The following is a 19,447-nucleotide window of genomic DNA, read 5'->3' on the forward strand; positions in this document are numbered from 1 at the left end:
GTACAGACATTCACAGGCATAAACCTACAGATACCACATGCACACACAAACTCCCTCAGTCACACACAGCATTCCCCAGCACCCTCCTCCACAAACCCCCTACACACACCACACCACACAGCTCCCCACCAGACACGCTCTCCACGCGTCCCCCAGTAAAGACAAGTGGCACGGCACAGCCTCCATAGACACAGACACACCACACACACACACACACACACACACACACACACACACACTCCACAACCACACCCCCACCCACTCTGAACACACACAGACATGCTCACCCACCCCACACATACCTACAACACATGATGCACACACACACAGGTGCGTGTGCACACACGCCAACACGGAGCTTGGTAGGCATGTGAATAAACCACCTAGGCCAATCTGAAACCCTGCAGAACAAGCTCTTAGTCCCTCTGGGGAGCTGTGCCCACAGCCAAGGCCCAGGCCCGAGGGAGGCAGGGGGGGCGTCCTCTCCCTCCCCAGAGGCCTCAGCCACACAGCCCCCTCACCTCCTCGCGGGGGGCGCAGAAGTCTGGCATGGGGATGCGGTGGTAGGTGAGGCCAGGGCAGGCCCCGCGGTGCTGGCTGAAGACCTCCTGCGTCGTGAGGCACGTCTGGAACCTGTGGGTCCGTGGGCCCTGGGTGCCTGCGGGAGGCATGCTCAGGTGGGCCTTCAGCTGGGTCTCCAGGTTCTAGGGGAGGGTGGGACGGAGGGCTCAGGCCACGCGGCAGCCCCTGGGCCAGCCCTGAAAGACCAGAGCCTCTGTGGCCAGGATAGTCCTGGCCTTCGGGCCCATCCCTCCCCCTTCTCAAGCCTCAAGGTTTATAACCAGACCCGGGGCTGCAAGGGAGTCCTGAGTCAGCCACTCCCTGAGACTGCTCCTCTCGGGGCCTCAGTTTCTTCATCTGTACAGTAGGAGCACAGACGCTTCTGAAGACCCTTTCAGGCCAAGTCCCCAGAGGGCCTCCAAGGCAGGGGTGCGTACAAGGCAGGAGGGCCTCACCTCCACCTGGCTAGGGGCCGTGGGGGTCCCAGGCCACCGCAGGCTGTGGGTGCGCCCGTCACACTCCAGCACGGCCTCCTCTCTCAGGTTGACCCACACGACCTGCTGCAGCTTCCTCTTGGTGTCGGTCAGGTAGGCCAGGATACTCCCCAGGGCCTGGGGAGACAGATGGCCGTCAGTAAAAGAGCTCAACCCCCCTTCCCCTCACCCCACAAGTGGGTCCCCTGGCTGGTCACCTTGGCACTGGGCTGGGCCGTGCCGTAGATGGGCAAACGGGGCACCCGCCGAAAGTTGGCCACACCCATCTCTCTGACGGTGCTGAGTGCGTCCGGGGAGACGAGGTCATCTGCCCCCTGTTGGGAGAGGAGCAAGCCTGGGACCCTCAGCGGCCGACTGAGGTTCAGAACCTGGCCCCAAGTGGGCATGGGGGGCGGGGGGGTGAGACCAGCACTTGACAGTTTAGAAAGCACTTTTGCACACTTGGAGCCTCATAACCACCCTGGCAAGGGCAAGTGCAATGGTGCCCACTCTCCGGATGAGGAAGCTGAGGCTCAAAGATGAGAGGCTGGTGGCAAAGATACCAGCACCAGGTCTCCTGACTCCCTGCCCAGAGCGCTTGGGTTTGAGAATGAGGAGCGGGTACTGGAACAATAGCCAGAGCTGCAAATGCTTCTTAGGGCCTGAGAATGGCCCCAGTTTGTTCACAGGAGGATCCCATCACCCCACAGGCCATCCTCCCTTTGCTTCCTGTGAGGGCAATGCTTAGCCCAACCCCACAAGAACCAAGGCTGTAACCAACCCCAGGGCTAGCCCACACCCACGCCCACTTCCCCAGCCAGCCAGGCGCACTCACCAGGGAGCCAGTGGTGATGAGGTCCCGAGGGGCCACAGGCCCCACTGAGCTTAGTGTCACAGGCAGGCGGTACAGTTCGGGACGGGCACACAGCCAGCGGCTGAAACTGAGGGCAAAAGCCAGCGGGTACTGCAGCCCGAGGCAGAGAGAGACGGGAGTTCAGGGGCACATGGCCATCCCAAACTCTCCCTGCTTGCCCTCTGGTCAGGGGACCCCAAGAGATACCCATCACGGCCCAGGGCAGGGATGAGGGGCTGGGGAGAGAGGACCAGGATATCCGAAGCGAGATCCCTCCAGGCCCCGATGCCCTGGCTAAGGGTACAGAGATGGGCCCAGAGGAAAGAGACGTGGGGCCTCCCTTTGCCTGACCTGCTCGGGGACCGTCCCTCTATCTGGGTCTCTCCTTGCCTCCCCCAAACCCGCCTTCCTCTGGAACCAACACACATGTCCCCACTCCCCTCCCCAGCTCCACAGGGGTCCCCATCAACCCCATGCCAGTCACTGGGTGGGGAGTCTGGAGGGGCCCCAGGAGAAAGGGGGATGGGTTCGCTCATCCCCCCACCCCACCTGCTCATGGAGATAGTAGTTAAACAGGACCAGGTAGAAGTATCGCTCCAGGCTCCGCAGCGCCCTCTGCCGGACGCCGCGCTGGCTGCCGCTTTCCTGAGAGGAAGGGACCAGGAAGGAGGGCCGGCAGTAAAGATGAGGCTGCTAAGCCACCCATCCCCATCCCCAGAAGGGCAGGAGTTAAGCCTCAGAAATTCCCATTAGACAATCTACCCCAACCCTGCGTAACCCTGTTTCGCCAGGTTAGAAGTTCTTCCAACCCTATCCCATTTGCTGTGGTTTATCCATGGTGCAGGAAGAGCTACTGGTGACCCCAGCAGGCACTACAGCTCTCGGTGAGGTTCTGTGCCCAGAGATAGGCTGGGCCTCGCCGCTTTGCTCCAATGCCACTCACCATGCAGGGCCGCCCACAATCCATGTTGAAGCAGCAAGTGTATAAACACCCTTCCCGGAACCAGAGGCCCTCGCTTAAGAGCTGTGACCCTCCCCACCCCAGCGTCCTCTGGGCAGGGGGCTGTCACAGAAAATTCCAAGGGTCCCTCTCTTCACCTTCGGATCTCAGGCTTCCCCTGCTGGGTCAGCACCACCTTCTGGAGGGCAAGTGAGATTCGTATAGGCCCGAAAAAAAGGTCATGCCCTTGGATGAAATTTAATCCCATCTTTGGGAATCCAGGCCAGAGGTCAGCAAACTTTTACTTCTGTAAAAGGCCAGAGAGTAAATTTTCTAGGCTTGTGGGCTACACGATCTGCCTTGCAACAGCTGGACTCTGCCATGGCAGCATAAGAGAGCCAGAGACGGTACATAAATGGATGGGCAAGACCTCGTTCCAACAAAACTTATTTATCAAAACAGGTGGTGGGTTGGATTTGACCCGTGGGCCATCGTCTGTCAACCCCTAATCTAGACCTTATAAGGGGAAAAATCCTAAATACACAAAAGCCTCATTTTCATGAAGTAGTTCAATGCAAAGTATTTACTTTGACCCCACTGTGCAACTAGAAGGGGCCTGCAGATCACAGCAGGTGATGGCCAGGAGGAACACCTGCTCTGTCAGGCTCCCTTCTGAGGCTTTATGACCTGAGCTCACCTAATCCTCACAACAACCCTATGGGGTAGTTATTGTTAGTGGCCCCATTTTACGAGTGGGGAAACTGAGGCACAGAGCAGTGAAGCAGGTTGCCCAGGTCCACACGCCTCTAGGTGGCAGAGCCAGGAACAGAACTCAGGCAATCGAGCCAGAGCTCTGCTCCTAACCTATCAGGCCAATGATGGCTGAGCCTCGCAATGGCTTTGGTTCCACAGCCAGTAAACCTCAACAACGACAAGCAGGTATGACATGGGAAAGACGGGGTTACATGAAATAAGCAGGACATAAACGTGCCCTAGGCAACCTACAAAAGAACATCAGAAATATGAAAACTGAAGGAAGGCAGCCAAAATGCTCACGGCAGCTGGGCTTGGATGACGGGCAGTTTTATTCCTTCTCTAATTTCTCAATTTTCTATAATATAATATTGCTTTTAAAACACTTTTTTAAGTGTTAAAGAAGAAAAAGACTCTGCGGGCTTTAGATTCTTTCCATGCGCTGTGTGCGAACAAGCCAACCTCCTCTCCCCAGAGCACAGGGACAGGCCTGCTGAGACAGCCCAGAGCCCATCACTCTTCCAGAATCAGCGGCTGGACCAAACCCTGGCCTTCCCAAAGAACAGCGAGGGTTTTATTTGCAGGGGGAGCCGGGAGCAGCCTGGGAAGTATCTGGAGCCAGAGGCCCCCAGCACCTTGCCAGCAGCCCCTTCCTCCATCCTGTTTATTCTGCATCAAGGGGTCCTGGTCAGAGAAAGTAAACTCCCTCTCTTCCTACAGGTCCAGCTCCCCATCTCCCCTTCCTCTGAAAACTGCTCTGTTCATGGGAGAAGCAGCAATTAGGAAAAGCCAGTCTGAAGGGGGCCAGTCAACAGGCCCAACCAAACAAGGCTGCCGGGCTCAGGCAAAAGCAGCAGCTCTCCGTGCCTCACCTGAGCCGGGGTCTCCGGCGGGCTGCCTTCCAGCTCCCTCTGGTTTTCCAAGACTACTTCCTTCAGGTCGTGCAACTCTGCACAGGCGGTGATGGCTCTGTCCACCTGGTGCCAGAGACCAGGGCAGGGAAGAGGGGACAGCAGCAGGGAGGGAGCAGGGCCAAGGAAAGGTGGCAGGAGGTAGAAGAGAAGAGAGGGGGAAAGAGAATGACTGGCCGGGAAGGGAAGGAGGGGGCAGGGGAGGAAGAGGTCCCCCAGTGAGGGGAGCGAGTGCCCCTCCACCGCCCCGCCCCCAGCTCCTTGCCCAGCCCCCTCGCTCACCTCCTCCACCATCCTCCTCCCCTGGGGCACCATGTGCAGAAAGCTCTGGACCACCTGGAGCTGCTCCATGGGCAGTGGCTTGGTCTTCGTAGGGGCAGCCCTGACAGGAAGGGGCAGTAGCATAATCAGCGCTCCCAAAGGCCTGGAGGACGCCCCGCTGTCCACACCCTCCCGCTGAGAGGCACCGGACTACATGCTCCAAGTTTTCCTTCCAAATCAGTTGGGGAGACAAGAGGCATTTGTTCCACTGGGGAAACTGGGGCCCAGAAAGGTCAAGTGACCTTCTCCAGGTCAGCCAGCGAAGTTTGCGGCAAACCGGGAAGTGAACCCCAGCTGCCCAACTTCCAGCTGTAGCTCTGGGCTTCTGACGTGTCCCCGGCAACCTGGGGCAGCCCCGCCCTCCCCTCTCCTTATCCCTGCAGTCCCCTGGGGCACTGGGTCCCACAGGCCACTCACCCCGGCCTCGAGGCAGTCCCACTGTGGTGAAGCAGGATGAGGGTGCCCAGAACCATGCCCAGGTTGGTCCTGCCCACGCCCGTCTGGCAGCTGAAGAGGAGAGCAGGGGGAGGCCCGTGGGCATCTCGGAGCAGCAGCAGGCTGGGGGTCTCCTGGGGAAGGACCATGAAGAGCAGGTAACAGCGTGACCGGAAAGCCCTCAGCTGAGGACCAAATTGGGGTTGGGGGGTCATGACATGGGCCGCCCAGCCCCACGGCCCGATCTGCTCCACCTACCCCAGGAGCACAGGCCCTGCCTCCTTCCCAGGGCCCTGGAGGTGAGAATTACTCACAGGGGACAGGGCCACAGTTACTCTGCTGTGAGAGGCAAATTAAATAAGGTGACCTCCCAAGGTGGTTGGGACAGAAACACCGGTACTCAGGAGATATCAGCTGAAGCCTGGAAGGTAAGAATTTTTAGTTCCAATATAGAAATGAGGAACTTGAGGCCTAGAAGTTAGGAGATCTGTCCAGGATCACACAGCAAGTTAGCAGCCAAGCCACAGCCAGAGTCCAGGCCTCCAGACGGTCAGCGCTGGGCTCTGTCATTAGAGAATGTACAAATACACACCCACACCAGACACACACACAGCCCACACACTCACACCCTCAGCCTTCCTCCAGAAGCCACACCCACCAGGGCATCTCCATGGAGACGGGGCCTTGACACAGACCCACTCTCCAGGCACCTGCCCACCCTCTGTGCTCCCACCACCCCTCTTGCCCCCACTTACCCGGAGGACACTGACGAAGGCATCAAACTGGGCTTCCAGGGGGGCCCCTTGCTCTGGCAGGGGGAGACGGTGGTACCTACCGGGTGAGGGGGAGCGGCCCATCAGGCAGGCCACACACCCCGGACATCCCCTCCACCCCATATTCCCATGGGAGACACAGGCGTGGGGAACTCAGCCCAACCTGCAGATGGTGAGACTGAGGCCGCAGCTGGAGAGCAGGCCCAGCGAGCAGCCACGCCCAGCACACTGGGGCCCTGGGCAGGCCCTCGGTACCTGTAGGTGGGCCGCAGGAAGAGGGGCCGCTTGTACACCTCCTTGGTCACGTGCACATCGTCCTCGCCCCTGACGGCCACGGCGTGGGGCTCCCCCCGCAGGTCTTCGGTGTTGTGGTACACGTAGTACTTGTTCTCGCTCAGCTGGGCAAAGTCATGGATCTAGAGGAGGTAGGGGGCCAGAGGGCCATGACGGACTTTCCTGGCTGAGCTCTGGAGCGCCTAGGCCACACAGAGGCCATGGACAGGCTGCTTTCTCTCCAGGGAGAACTACACACCAGAGGTCCTCTCTGTGCCCTGGGAGCCCTGACGGGACCAGGGTGGCCGCTGGCCCGAGGGCAGCCAGCTACGCCTGAGTTGATACGGCCCACACTGGGGCCAGGTTGGAAGGGCTTGGCCCAGTGGGCAGCAGGAATTGGCTAAACCGCCAGGCTGAAGGACAGGAGCAAGCTCGGTCAGCTGGGAGCTCGAGGGGAGAAAGCCTGAGCTGCGGCCTCCGTTCCTGCCCGGGATGTCCCAGGGGAGGCAGGGGATGCCATGACCCCCACCCACTATTTACACACCTCTGTGGTGCATCAACAGCCTCAGAGACCCTGACAAACCTCCCAGCTGTGAAGGAGGAGGACAGAGGGACCTCAGAAACAGAGGCCCATGGAGAGAAGTGACCCAGCCCAGGCCTCACACAGGAGGCTGAACTTGTCTTGGGGCTTTTAGTCTCGTGCTCTTTCCCCTCCACCAGACCCTTTTCTAAATAAAGATGCTGAGTTTGGAGGAGAAAAGCAGGGTGGGAAAGGGGCAGAGGCAAACAGAGCCGAGAAGAGAAGTCCTTCCCCTGGCTGCCCGGAGCCAGCCTTGCAGCAGCCATTCACCCAAGCAGGGCAGAAAAGTGAGCGAGCGTGGGCCAGCGAGAGCAAAGCGGGGCTGGGGGCTGGGGCTCAACTCAGCTGTCCAAGGCCTACCAGGAGGGCGGCCTCCCACCCACACCGGTGGCCCTCACCTCCTTCCGGATGGCCAGCTCCAAGCGCTCCACCTGGACCCCAGGTCCGAGGCCCTGGAGGTTCTCGTGAAGACTCTGCTTGTCTCGAGGCGTATAGGGCACGAAGTCCTCATCAGCACGCAGAAACAGCACGGGCTCCTCCCGCACACAGAAGATGACGCACTCCTGCTGGGAACCCAAGAAGGAAGGACCCATCACCACTACCCGGAGTGGACACCTGCTCCACTGCCCCACCTCTGGGCCTCCGAGCTAGCCGCTCCCCCTCATCGCGGGCCCATCACCCCACTCTGCCCCTGCAACCTGAATCCTACCCCAGAAGCAAAGCTAGGTCCCAGTGCCACCTGCTCCTGACCCTCCCTCCTCTCAGGGCCAACAGCCCTTCATCTGAATCTTGTGGTGTTCACTCCTGCTCTGGATTAACGTTATCAATGAATACATCTTTCTCCCTTTGTGGACTACAGGTTCCTTGTGGGTAGAATCATGTCCTTGTCATTTTTATGTCCCCACAATTCCTAGTGCAGAGCCCTAGGTAAATCAAGTGCTTGATAAACATCAGCTGAAGAAGTGAATGCCGCCCACCAACACCATGTAATCATTCATTCACTGAGCACCGTACAGAGAGATGTGTGGGCAGGCCCCGCCCTGGAGAACTTGCTGGGAAGGTGGAATCCATGCTCAGCTAACACCCCCTCCCCACTCTGGTTCACTAAGGACTCTCCATCTTAACCCAGGTCAAATCACACTCGGCTGCCCGCCATAAGCCTGCAATCACAGCGGACACTCATCCTCTGTCCTGGAGACACTCAAAACCCCACCTCCACATCAGGCAGGAGAGAGCAGGCATGTAAAGCAGGCACGTGGAGTCCAGGGGTCTAGGTTTGTGTCTTGGGACACCACTCAGGGGCTGTGTCACTTATCCTCTCTGGGCCTCAGTTTCCTCCTCTATAAAATGGGAGAATAACTGCCTCATAGGATTGACATGAGGACCTAAGTGTTAGCTGTGATCATCATCCTGTGGGGTGTATAAGGGGCTTCTGACCTTGGGGCTCCCATGTCCACACAGGACAATGCAATAAACATTTAGCCAGAATTTCCCAGTTATGCTGATCACAGTGACCATAATGGCATTGAAGGCCTGGCAGGGCCTGGTCCTGGTCACCAGTCACCCTCCTTATGATATGGCCAGGCTCCTCCAGAGTCTCTGAAGTTGCCCCTCCGGGAACCCCTTTCCCCAGATTTGGGGGCTAGCCCCTGCCTGGGGAATGGCCATGCTTACCCTGTGTCCGTCCTTCTGGAGTTTCTGAAGAACCCGCCTGAATCCTGAGAGGCTGGGCTGCCCCATGCCGAACACAGTGAGCCCGCCCCGCACCTGCCGGAAGTTGGGGGCCCCACAGCTCTGCAGAGTGCCCAGCACATCCATCTTCTCTGCAACATCCCGCACCAGGAAGTAGCGGCCCTGGCAGGGGGAGAGCCACAGGGGGTCACTCAGATGACTCAGGGACGTCTTCTACAAACAGGGCTCTGTCCCAGGCCCCAGGGGATGGGGAGCAGGGAGAGGGGGTGGGGGACATGGTCCTCAAGTTGTCCGCTGACTCATGGAAAAAGTAGACAAAATACGTGACTATCCGTGACGCCAGGAGAAGTGTCGTACAGTGTGGAAAAAGGAAAGGCAACTCCTCCTGAGGGGGAATCCAAAAAGGCTTCATGCAGGAAGTGGCACCTGAGCCTGGCCTTGAAGAAGGAGAGCAGGGAGAGGCACTCCAGGGACATGAAACAGAAGACCAAAGCTGCCTCTAGGGTGGGCCTGCAGCTCCCCGAGCACATAGGAAAGAACTCTCACACCCAGAGGAAGCTCATGGAAAAGGGGCTCGAGTAGGGAGTCACAGCTGGGGCACCAGGAACCAACCAGGAGAAAACTGCTAGCCACTTCCTAGAGGCCTGCAGCTCTGGGAATGGGCAGGTTTCTCCCCTCCCCAGGTGGGGAGGCAGTGACTACAGAGAAAAGAGGAAAAGACTACTCAGGGATCAGGTGAAAGCAGGAGGAACCAGAAGACACATTCCTGGGCAAAAAGGAACCATGAGGTCATCTCATCCACCTGTTCACCCATCTACCCATCCACTGCCACCTCCTACCCGGACCCTCTTTCAACAAATACAGTTTAATCATCATGATTATCATTCATTCATTCATTCATTCATTCACTATTTATTGAGCACCTACATTATACCCAAGCACTGTTCTAGGGCCTGGGGCTACAGCAGTGAACAAGACACATGAAAAGTCATCTGCCCTTGTAGACTTTACTTTCCAGGGGATATTTAAGGCAAAAAAAAAAAAAAGATACAAAGACAGATAGATAGATGTACATGTACATCTACATCTCTATCTACATTCCAGAGAAGTTCTGAAACTTCAAAAGAGAATGCGATGGAGATTCCCAGCCTGGGGGGAGCCGTCTGGGGTCCCAGGTCCTTCAGGCTCCCTTCTCTGTTCACCCTGGTGCTCTGAGAGAGAGGTGTGGGCAGGATGGGGCCAGGCAGGGGACAGATGGGGACAGAAGAGCAGGGGGCTCCACAGGGCAGGAGGAACGGGGCCCAGGAAACCAGAGGGTGAGAGGAAGTGGGATCAGGACCCCAGAGGGTGGGGTGAGGCAGTGAAGCAGAGAAGGGGGACAGTGTGGAAAGCAGGAGATTAGGGAGGGAGCCTGTGAGGAAGGAGGGCAAGAGGGTGGGAGAGGCCGCAAGGGGGAGAGAGGGACAGGCCCAACCTCACCTGCACCAGGTAGTGCTCTGGGGTGGCATCTGAGAGCCGGCCCAGCGTGTAATGGGCTTTGAGCAGTTCATCGTGGATCTGGAACTCCTCCTTGCAGTTGTACCTGCCAGGGGCAGAATGGAGACTGAGTCAGGCAACCTCCACGGCCAGTATCCGCTCCACCCTCACCAGGCCTATGGCAGGGCCACCCCATCCCACCCACGCATTTATGATAGAGGCTGCCCACTGTCCCCCAATAGCCACTCTCCCCTTCTTCCTCAGCATTAGTACCCTGGAATTGTGACTGGGCCATCGGGCTGAAGACTACATGTCCCAGCCTCCCTTGCAGCTAGTGTGATCATGTGATTCAGTTCTGGCCAATGGGATGTGAGGAGAAGTGATGTGTACAACTTCTGGCCCATCCCCTTAAAGAGAAGATGTGTGCCCTCTACCCTTCCCTCCTTCTCCCTGTCTAGCATCCAGAAATGACGGCAGAAAGTAGATGCTGATGATGGTGGGGCAACAAGAGAGGAGGAGCCTGACTGATCATGGCGCAGCCACATCAGCCGGGAGTACCTCCTGGACTTTTGTGTAGAGAGAAGCTTCTGTCTTGTTTAAGGCCTCCTTAAACAAGGCTTAACAAGGACCATCCCAGACGGTCCCTCCATCAGATTGTCTCTGAGAACAACCCCACACCGACAACCCCCTAGCACAGTGCAGTGGTTCAGGACCCAGGCTTTGGGGCCATGTGGCCTGGGTATGACTCCAACTCCACTGCTCAGTAACTCCAGGCTTTGGAGTTACTTGCTCTATAGCTCCGTTTCCAGTAACTGCAACCTCCTAAGGGCTGCTGTGAGAAGACAATGCGCTAATGAAGTAAGTGCTTAGCCCAGTGCCTCGAAGACTGTGATCGTTTAGTAATCTAACTACAATTACTAGCAGTAGTTCTACCTCCACACAGGGCCATTTCAAACAAAACCCACAGCTTTCTGTAGATGCTAAACCAGGGGGAGTGCTGTGCACTCAAGACCCAACAAGTTTCTGTGCTGATTATAACAATGAATAAGACACAGCCTCCCAGAGCTCGTGATCTGGGGTCTGAGCCTCTTTACAAAAGGAAAGGCAGGGTGGGGGAATGAGTGCGGTGGGGAGCACTAGACAGGAGTCCAGAGACCTGGGCTCCCTCGGCCAGCTCTGCCTCCATCACACGGGACCCGTGGCGAGCAAACCCTTCTGCCTCCCGAGACTCAGTTTCTGTGTCTAGAGATCAGTTTTCACATCTGATCTAATAGCTATCAGATCAGGAGTGAGCAAACCTTTCCTATAAAGGACCAGATAGTAAATACTTTAGGCTTTGTGGGCCACGCAGTCAGCTGCAACTACTCAACTCTGCCATTGCAGCCTTAAGCGTCCGCTGACAATATGCAAATGAGCGGGAGTGGCAGTGTCCCAATGAACTCTTATTTACCGAAACAGGAGATGGGCCTGAAGGATATGGTTTGCCAGCCCCTGTACTGGATGATCTTCTAAGGTCCCTTGAACCTCAAACAAGCTACAACCCAAGGATCACTGGGTCACGGCTGGCTCCAGGGAGCACACAGTCTCACTACAGTGGATTTTTGAAGCAGACGGGTGACTGTCCTGAGCCACACCACGCTTAAATATTTTGAATCTCATCCCCACATATCCTGATAAGGAAACTGAGGCCCCGAGAGAGAAAAGTATCTGCCCACGGTCACAGAGCAGGGCAGAGGCAGAGCCAGGCCCAGGACACGAGGTTCCAACACTGCACTCAAGACCCGAACCTAGTTTTGTCATCTGCTAGTCCAAAGACTATATTTCAAGTCCCTTTTTTCTTTTTTTAATAAATTTATTTTATTTTTTTTATTGCTGGCTGTGTTGGGTCTTCGTTGCTTCGCGCAGACTTTCTCTAGTTGCGGTGAGCGGGGGCTGCTCTTCGTTGTGGTGCGCGGACTTCTCATTGCGGTGGCTTCTCTTGTTGCGGAGCACGGGCTCTAGGCGCATGAGCTTCAGTAGTTGTGGCTCGCAGGCTCTAGAGCGCAGGCTCAGTAGCTGTGGCACACGGGCTTAGTTGCTCCGCGGCATGTGGGATCTTCCCGGACCAGGGCTCGAACCCATGTCCCCTGCATTGGCAGGCAGATTCTTAACAACTGAGCCACCAGGGAAGCCCTCAAGTCCCTTTTATTTAACATCTCTTTTCCTCCCCTTATCATGAGCACAGTAACGTATTAATGACTGCAATTTTCCTGTCAGGCCCCAAAGGCGGCAGGCCGGATTTATCATTCCCACTCCTCAGGTTTCCTTATACAGAAGGCCCCATCTGCTAACTCTCTGCCAAACGTCTCTGCGTGGAACACATTTAATTCTTAGCTCATCATGTCCCACTTCCTCCATCCTGGAGGGGTCCAGAGGCAGGGAAGCTCGGTGGGCAGATATGATATAAGACAAGGCTTCCTGACTCACCAGGAGACGGATCCAATGCCCCTTCTGTCTCCCTGGCCTCAGGCTCCCAGCACCCGCTCCTTCCCTGGGCCCACAGGACAAATGCAGTGTGTCCAGCTCTCTCAAAATATGGGGCCAGAACAAACCCTCAGCCCCCTCTGGGAATGTCCTTGAAGGGCCTAATTAGGAGAGTTGACCAACAGCTTCTAGCTTTTTCAGCCCAAGGCCCTTTAATGGCCCGGTGTTAACCTCAGTTTCGAACCATAATTACAGGTTGGGGGGGGGGGGGAATCTACATTTTATGCATCTAAGAATTAAACTTCCTTTGAAAACGTCAGCCAAAAATTACTCTCAAAAGGGTGTACCCCCTCCCCCAGCCACTCTTCCCTCTCCACACTCCCTGGCACTGTGACATGGTAAGTAATATGGGCTAAGAGACCCGCGACAGACACCGGCTCTGCCACCCACTTCCTGTGTGACTCCAGACCAACTGCTTAACCTCTCTGGGCCTCAGTATCTTCATCTATGAAAGCAGTTTGGAGACGTTAAGTGCTGTATGCCACCACCCCTCCAGGTAGCTCCCCCCAGCCATGTCTTCAGGGGACACGGTCACACTCGTCCTGCCACTCACGTGATCACGACGGGGGCCACCTTGTTGGGGATGATGGACTTGGCCTTACTGTTGTGCAAGCCCGTGGTCTGGAAGGAGTGGACACTGAGTGAGTGCCGACCGTCCATCGTGCCGCCGTTCTGGAGGCCCTCAAAGGGGGCGCTGGCTGAGACCGTCTGCTGGGCTGTGCTGGCCGTTGTACCCATAGTCTGCCGGCGGCCTCAGGACCCAAGACCTGTGGGGCAAGAGGTCAAGGAGGGCGTGGGAAAAGCCACAGCAGGAAGGGACCCAGCCCACCCACCATCCCTACCCTGTGAACAGATACACAGTCTGAGGCCCATGAGAAGGCCAGCTCACCCTGCAGCTGGAGACAGAGGGTGGGTTTGCTGCCTCCACACCGGTGCCCAGCAAAGCACATGTTCGCGGAGCACCTACTGTGTGCCTGGCCCCCTGCTGCTGCCTTGGGGGGAGTTATGGACATGGAGAGTCAAGAAGATGTAGCCCCCTGACCCCTTACAGCTTACACTCCCCTAGTGAAGATAAGACAGGAAGGGGTTAACCATCCCCATCAGGGCAGGACCTAGGGCTCCAAGTAATTGGGTCAGGCCACATGGAGGCCACGCCCTCTAGACTGGGAGAAGGAGGAGGCCCTCACCAGAGGGAGAACCCGAGGCAGAGGCAGAGGGAAGTCTGGAGGCAGATTTGAAGGATTTGGATGGGAACAGGACGCAGGAGGATATTCTAGCCGTGAATGTCACAAAATGAGGCCAGGGAAGTCCAGATTGGGTGAGTTCTCAGCAGATCAAGGGTTCAACAAAAGCACCAGGCCCCTGAACTCTACATCAATAACCTCAACACCATCAACATCTCAACAGCCAAAGCTTTTGCCCAACATCCGGCATGCCAGGCATCCTCGTGGATTCCCAATTCCTCTCACAGGGCTCTCTCCTAGGGAAATATTGATAGTTGCGCGTAACAAGCGGGCTACAAGGGTGTTTTGTTGATCGCAATGTTACTTATAGTAACAAAACACTGCAAACAGCCTGCAACGGGATTTGCTGAATAAATTGTGGGGTATCTCTAAGGTGGAATGTTAAACAGCCTTAAAAATATCTTATTGACTGATGTGGAAAGATATCTAGGAAACAGGAGTGGAAGCAGCAGGCTGCAAAGCAAGCACAGGCTATAATCTCATTTTAATGCATGAACATGTATCAGGAGAAAAATCTGGAAGGAGGCACATCAAGATGCTAACCCGAGTCATCACCTGGTGATGAGATTACAGACAATTTTTATTTTCTCCTTTTGCCTTATCTGCATTTTCTGATTTTTCTCCTCTGAACACTGGGTAATAAAATCTATTTAAAACAAATAAAAAGAATGGCTGGGGAAGCAGGCCAGGAGAGCTGCTAAGAGCTGGTAGAGGGTGTGGGGAGGACTGACTCAGGCGTCCAAGAACCAGGGCGGCTGGGAAGGGAAGGGAAAGGGCTGGGAATTCCACACAGACCCAAGAGAGGGGGCGACAGACATGGGAGACAGAGGCTCAAAGAACTTTCTGAGAGCCCAGCAGCAGCTGGCCCCACGTGGCGCTGACGGACCAGGATCAGGAGGGGGAAGGAGCGACCTGCCTGGCCAGCCCCCACCCCCGACCTGCACCCTGAGATACTTCCCCTCTGAGGTGATAAGCAGTCTTTAGAACCTGACGACTCCCCTCCGCTCCCCAAGCTGCCCTCAGCCTGGCATGAGCTGTTCCCCCTCAGGCAGCGGGGGCTACCTGTCCCCCACCATCCACGCTCCGCCCCTGCCCTCTCATAAGCAGCAGCGGCACCTCAGGCAGTGGATGGTGGGGTCAGGGGTCAGCATGTCAGTCTGAAGGCTGAGCTCACTGCGCCCTCTCCCCTCCCAGATCCTGAGTCAGAGCTCCTGGTCCCAAGGCGGGAGCTCCCAGGGCCTCCCCGGGGCTGTGCCCTCAGGCTCCGCCTCCCCAGAGCCACCTAGACAGAACGACCGCTCATTCCATCCCTCCCAGCACGCCAAACCACCCCCCTCTCGCTCTCCAGTCTGGAAAGGGCTCCCCACCTCTCTCCGGCCCAGCCTCGTCACCCCTGACAACTCCCAGCAGCTGGGTGACAGCGCTGCTAACACGCTAACCTAGTGTTTCTGTAAGAGCCTCATCACAACTCTCCACACCCGGTCCAATCTCTCTTCTTGTTTTTCTCGGTAGAAGGTGGAAGGAATGAGCCTCTGTTTCCAAACAGAAACACAGGAGCTCAGAGCAGGTGAGGGGCTGCACAGTGGACCCCCAGCTGACCGTCAGCAGAGCCAGAACCTTCTCTCCGCTTCGCCTGCCACAGCAGGCCCCCAACACGGCTCACCAACTTTCCCCAGACCCCTCTCAGCAGCCTGGGCCAAGGAGGCATGGGTGGGGACAGCCTCCTCCCAGAACAGGACTCAGGAGGCTGTCCCAAAGGAGGGACTGACGGACAGGACATGGGAAGGGCCTGCAGGAGGCAACAGCTGGCTACAGCTGCCAGGCCAAGGCTGGGCCCTGCTCCCACGGGGCCGGGCCAGGCCTGGCACCTCCATCTCGCCTGCCCCTCGCCTCCCCCAAAGCTCCAGCTCCTGCCTTCTAAGTCTCTCAAGGGCTCCACAGGCGGTGACAGGTCCCAGCCGGTCCCTATAAGGACAGCCCGGAGACAATACAGATGTGCACAGCTGCAGGCGTGGGGGAAAGACCGTATCGTCTGAAAGTTGACCTGTCTCCAAAATGTCTAGAGGAGGGGGAAACCCTGGGATTCCCAGGCTTCTCACTCTGCAACTCTCCCCCTGAAGTCTCTCCAGCCCACCTAGAGTGAGCCTCGCCAGCAAAGGACCCTTCATCCTGCTGGCCACATGCTGTGGGGCCTTGGGCAACTTACTTCTCCCCTCTGGACCTTGGCAGCCCCAGCCATAAAATGACAGTGAAGGATGGGACAGTCTGAAGGCCCCTTCCAAATGGATCTGGCTCCTAAGATTGGCAGTCCTAGTGGTGATACCACTGCTGTCCACTGCCAGGGCCAGGGGTCAGCAAGGGCAGACATGTAGGTGGGGTCCCTAGTGCTCAAACCTCTGCTGGGGGGAGAATCGGGGTAGACTAGGATGAGACTAGATAGTAAGATGGGGGGGCGGGGGGGGGGCGGTCTATGAGCCTGGATGGTTTTGCAAACAATTAGGCCTTATTTTCCTAACTTCTAACTAAAAGCTAACATTTCCTTAACCACAAGTGAAGGTCACTGCTGCTGTGTCGCAAAGCCCAGGACACAGTCACCACTGAGCTCAGAGACGTTTTCACATCACACAGCAGCCGTGCAGGTATCTGGAAACGTGGCTTGCACTCATCACTCCCTTCACACCACTGTAATTATCAGACCTGGGTCCCCTGCCCCCAGATCTCGGGTGACAGGACCGGCCAACTCTGGGCAACTCTGCGCCTGGTGGTCTTGATCCCCCAGAGCGGGATCCAGATTCACACAACCGTCTTTCACTCAACAAGCGTGGAGAATGTGACGATCCGAGCGAGAAGCCTAGCCTCACCTTACGAAGCCAGCTGTAAAGAAGCTGCCATGCCGTTTGCAAAATGGGGTTCTCCACACTTGGGACCATCGAACCAATCGCAAATGCCTGCATGTCCACCATGCTGGCCACATGCCCTCAAAGGCACACGCCAGATGAATGTCCCCATCAAAGCCAAGCAACAGTAGCCTTGACGCTGGTGTGTCTTTAAAAAAATAAAATTTAACCTTAACTCACTTAATGGATTATCGTGTTAACGCAAGAATATCTAAGGACACGTATTACTACATCACAAGTTTGTTTTTTAGTATTTTGATAGCACTCTCAATAAAATTTACTCCCTCCGTAATCCCAAATATTTAATTTGTGCATTTAAAAACATCATTCCGAGAAGGGATCTGTGAGCTTCTGCCATTCTGCTACAGGGGCTCTTGGCAAATAAAAGGGAACCACTGCTTTAAGGGAAGACCATGCCCCACCAAATACAGGCCCCCTTCCACGGTTCTCCTTTGCTTCTGTTTGTTAACATTTCAAAGCACCTACTAAGTGCCAGGCACCATGCTGGGTGTTTTACAACATATGGTGCCCCCTACACACAACCCTATAAGGTTCAGGCCTCACTGTGTCCATTTCAGGTGAGGACAGCTGGCCTTTGCTAAGTGGCAGCGTAAGCTTGCCTCCCTGCCTCTTCACAGCTGACCCTGACAGCAAGAACACCCCACACACTCTCCTCTCCCTCTTGGATCTGCTTGACCGCCACTCAGGGACCTTAGGGACCCCCATCCACTCCACTCTCTGCCAGGGCACCCAGACACGACCTCCTAGAGGGGAAGAGAGACACACAGTCTCCCATGCAGGGAGCGAGGACTCCAGACTCCATTTCACCCACAAAAGTCCTCAGTGACCAGCTAAGAAGCCACAGAATCATCTGGGCTGCAGTTACAACAGCATTTGAGAAAGTTCTACACATGGACGTGCCACCCTCCTGCCTCTGGGCAATCACACAGCAGTCAGTCCCTGTCGGGAACCAGCTGCACGCTGACGCAGTCCTTGCAGCTTAAAGCATGGCAAAGTCCTGCTTAATTCTTGACAGGACCCGAAAGAGTTATTAGAGAAGATATGAGTCTTGGCCCATGAGGTTGCTTGCGGTTTCTCTAACTATAGTTTGTCCTTGGCATATTTTGGTAATCACAGTCTGTTCTCACGCATGTTTATATTCTGGTTCGCAGTATGTTTTGTACTATAACTTCAACATTAAGGAAATACTGTCTGATGATTCTGTCTTGTGATTTTAACAAAAACATGTATTGCCTACTGCAATCTATAAAAAGAGTTTTGATGGGAAATAAAGGTGTGTGTGCTTGTACACCACCCTCCTGACCCCGTCTCTTCTTAATCCCCTCACCTGCTCTCAGGACTTGTTCCTCAGTATAACAGCGACTGACAAGTCCCAAGAGAAAAGAAACCACCCTATGGAATCTTTCACAGAGAGGTGACCTCATTTCTCCAAGAAGAATCAAACTTCAGGAGCTGGAATATTAGCTCCAAGTCATCAACTAACTGCCTGATGCTATAGCATAAACGCCCAGCTTGCCGGAGCAGTGAGCCTCTCGTCAATGGCTGTATTCAAGCCAAGGGGATGCTGCAGACAACCATTCCGGGTCCTAGAGTGGGGAAGACAGACAAGAGGTTCAACAGCTGATTCCTAAGGCCCCGGACCTAAACATCGCAGGAGCCCAAGTCCATTTCTTTTCATATGATTCTTGGTAGAAGTGAATCATCACCATTCTGGTCTCAGTTTCCCCATCTCTCATCCAAAGCTCACAGTCCCCCCTCTCCCATGTCTTCTGTCCTGGTCATGGAACAGCAGCCATGACCTCCAGCTTGTCAAACCCTACAGGCTTGGAAAAGATGAATGGTGGCTTTTCCAAAGCAGAGTCTGGCTCTTGCAACTGAAGCAGAAAGCTGGACATCTGCTCCTGACCCAGCCACCACCCTGCCCCATCCCTTTCTCCTGCCATTCCTGCCCGCCAGACCCTCTTGCAAAATCCCCCAAGTCCTGCCTTAGGGAATGCTGTGATCACAGGAACTTCCACAAATGGCCGTCACCAAGGCCCCCAAAAGCAGAGATTCAGAGCTGGCTACACCCCTGGAGGTTACCTAGTCCAACCTTCTCTTTCTACAGATGAGGAAACTGAGGTCCAGAGAGGGAAAGTGATGCGCTCCAAGTCATAAGGGAAGAGGTCATAAGGACAAAACTGGGACGCAGGGCTCCTGCCTCCCAACTCCAGGCCCCCTGGCTGGGCCATGCTGACTCTGGCCTGAGGCAAGGGGAAGCTTTTGCAGTGAGTGCAGGAAGATCGATTTGAGCAGACATTGTACTGCTAGCCAAATCAGGGGGTGTTGGTCAAGTATGTGATTCCTATGCCTACCCTGGGTGAGCAGGAAGGGGAGGGTCTAAACAGGGTGCCTAAGATAGCCAGTGACCCTGAGTGTTGACCCAGAGGGACGCCAGGAGGGCCAGTGGGTGGACCTCTGATTGCAAAGCATTTGACGCATATTATCTCATTTAATCCCGACCAAAAAAAGAGGTGCCAACTCTTACAACTCAATATTTAGTTAACCAAAAATCCAATTTACAATGGCAAAAGATTTAAAGGTACATACAGATGCCAAATAAGCATATAAAAGATGTTCAGCATCTTATGTCATCAGCAAAATGCACTAGAATGACAATTTTTTTTTTCTCTATTTGGCTGCACCGCGCGGCATGTGGGATCTTAGTTCCCTGACCAGGGA

General features: G+C 55.6%; 1 protein-coding gene across 5 annotated transcripts in view; it reads right to left on the reverse strand.

The window, feature by feature from the left end:
* The window catches only part of PALD1 (phosphatase domain containing paladin 1), a 90,885-nt gene that overhangs the window by 38,099 nt on the left and 33,339 nt on the right, over positions 1-19,447 (reverse strand). For 3 of the 5 annotated variants that reach the window (XM_057531315.1, XM_057531314.1, XM_057531316.1), the window contains exons 2-15: positions 13,118-13,331; positions 10,045-10,147; positions 8,548-8,727; positions 7,272-7,439; positions 6,276-6,436; positions 6,003-6,078; positions 5,230-5,381; positions 4,774-4,873; positions 4,453-4,557; positions 2,437-2,532; positions 1,870-1,998; positions 1,253-1,369; positions 1,017-1,172; positions 522-704 (exon numbers count right to left, since the gene is read on the reverse strand). In XM_057531315.1, the coding sequence (XP_057387298.1) occupies positions 522-704; positions 1,017-1,172; positions 1,253-1,369; positions 1,870-1,998; positions 2,437-2,532; positions 4,453-4,557; positions 4,774-4,873; positions 5,230-5,381; positions 6,003-6,078; positions 6,276-6,436; positions 7,272-7,439; positions 8,548-8,727; positions 10,045-10,147; positions 13,118-13,302 (1,911 nt within the window). In that variant the 5' untranslated portion in view covers positions 13,303-13,331. The remainder of the gene's footprint in view (positions 1-521; positions 705-1,016; positions 1,173-1,252; positions 1,370-1,869; positions 1,999-2,436; positions 2,533-4,452; positions 4,558-4,773; positions 4,874-5,229; positions 5,382-6,002; positions 6,079-6,275; positions 6,437-7,271; positions 7,440-8,547; positions 8,728-10,044; positions 10,148-13,117; positions 13,332-19,447) is intronic. The other 2 variants (XM_007167729.2, XM_057531317.1) reach the window with 2 other exon arrangements.

This window comes from Balaenoptera acutorostrata, chromosome 16 (genome assembly GCF_949987535.1).
Source record: "Balaenoptera acutorostrata chromosome 16, mBalAcu1.1, whole genome shotgun sequence".
Classification (NCBI taxonomy): domain Eukaryota; kingdom Metazoa; phylum Chordata; class Mammalia; order Artiodactyla; family Balaenopteridae; genus Balaenoptera; species Balaenoptera acutorostrata.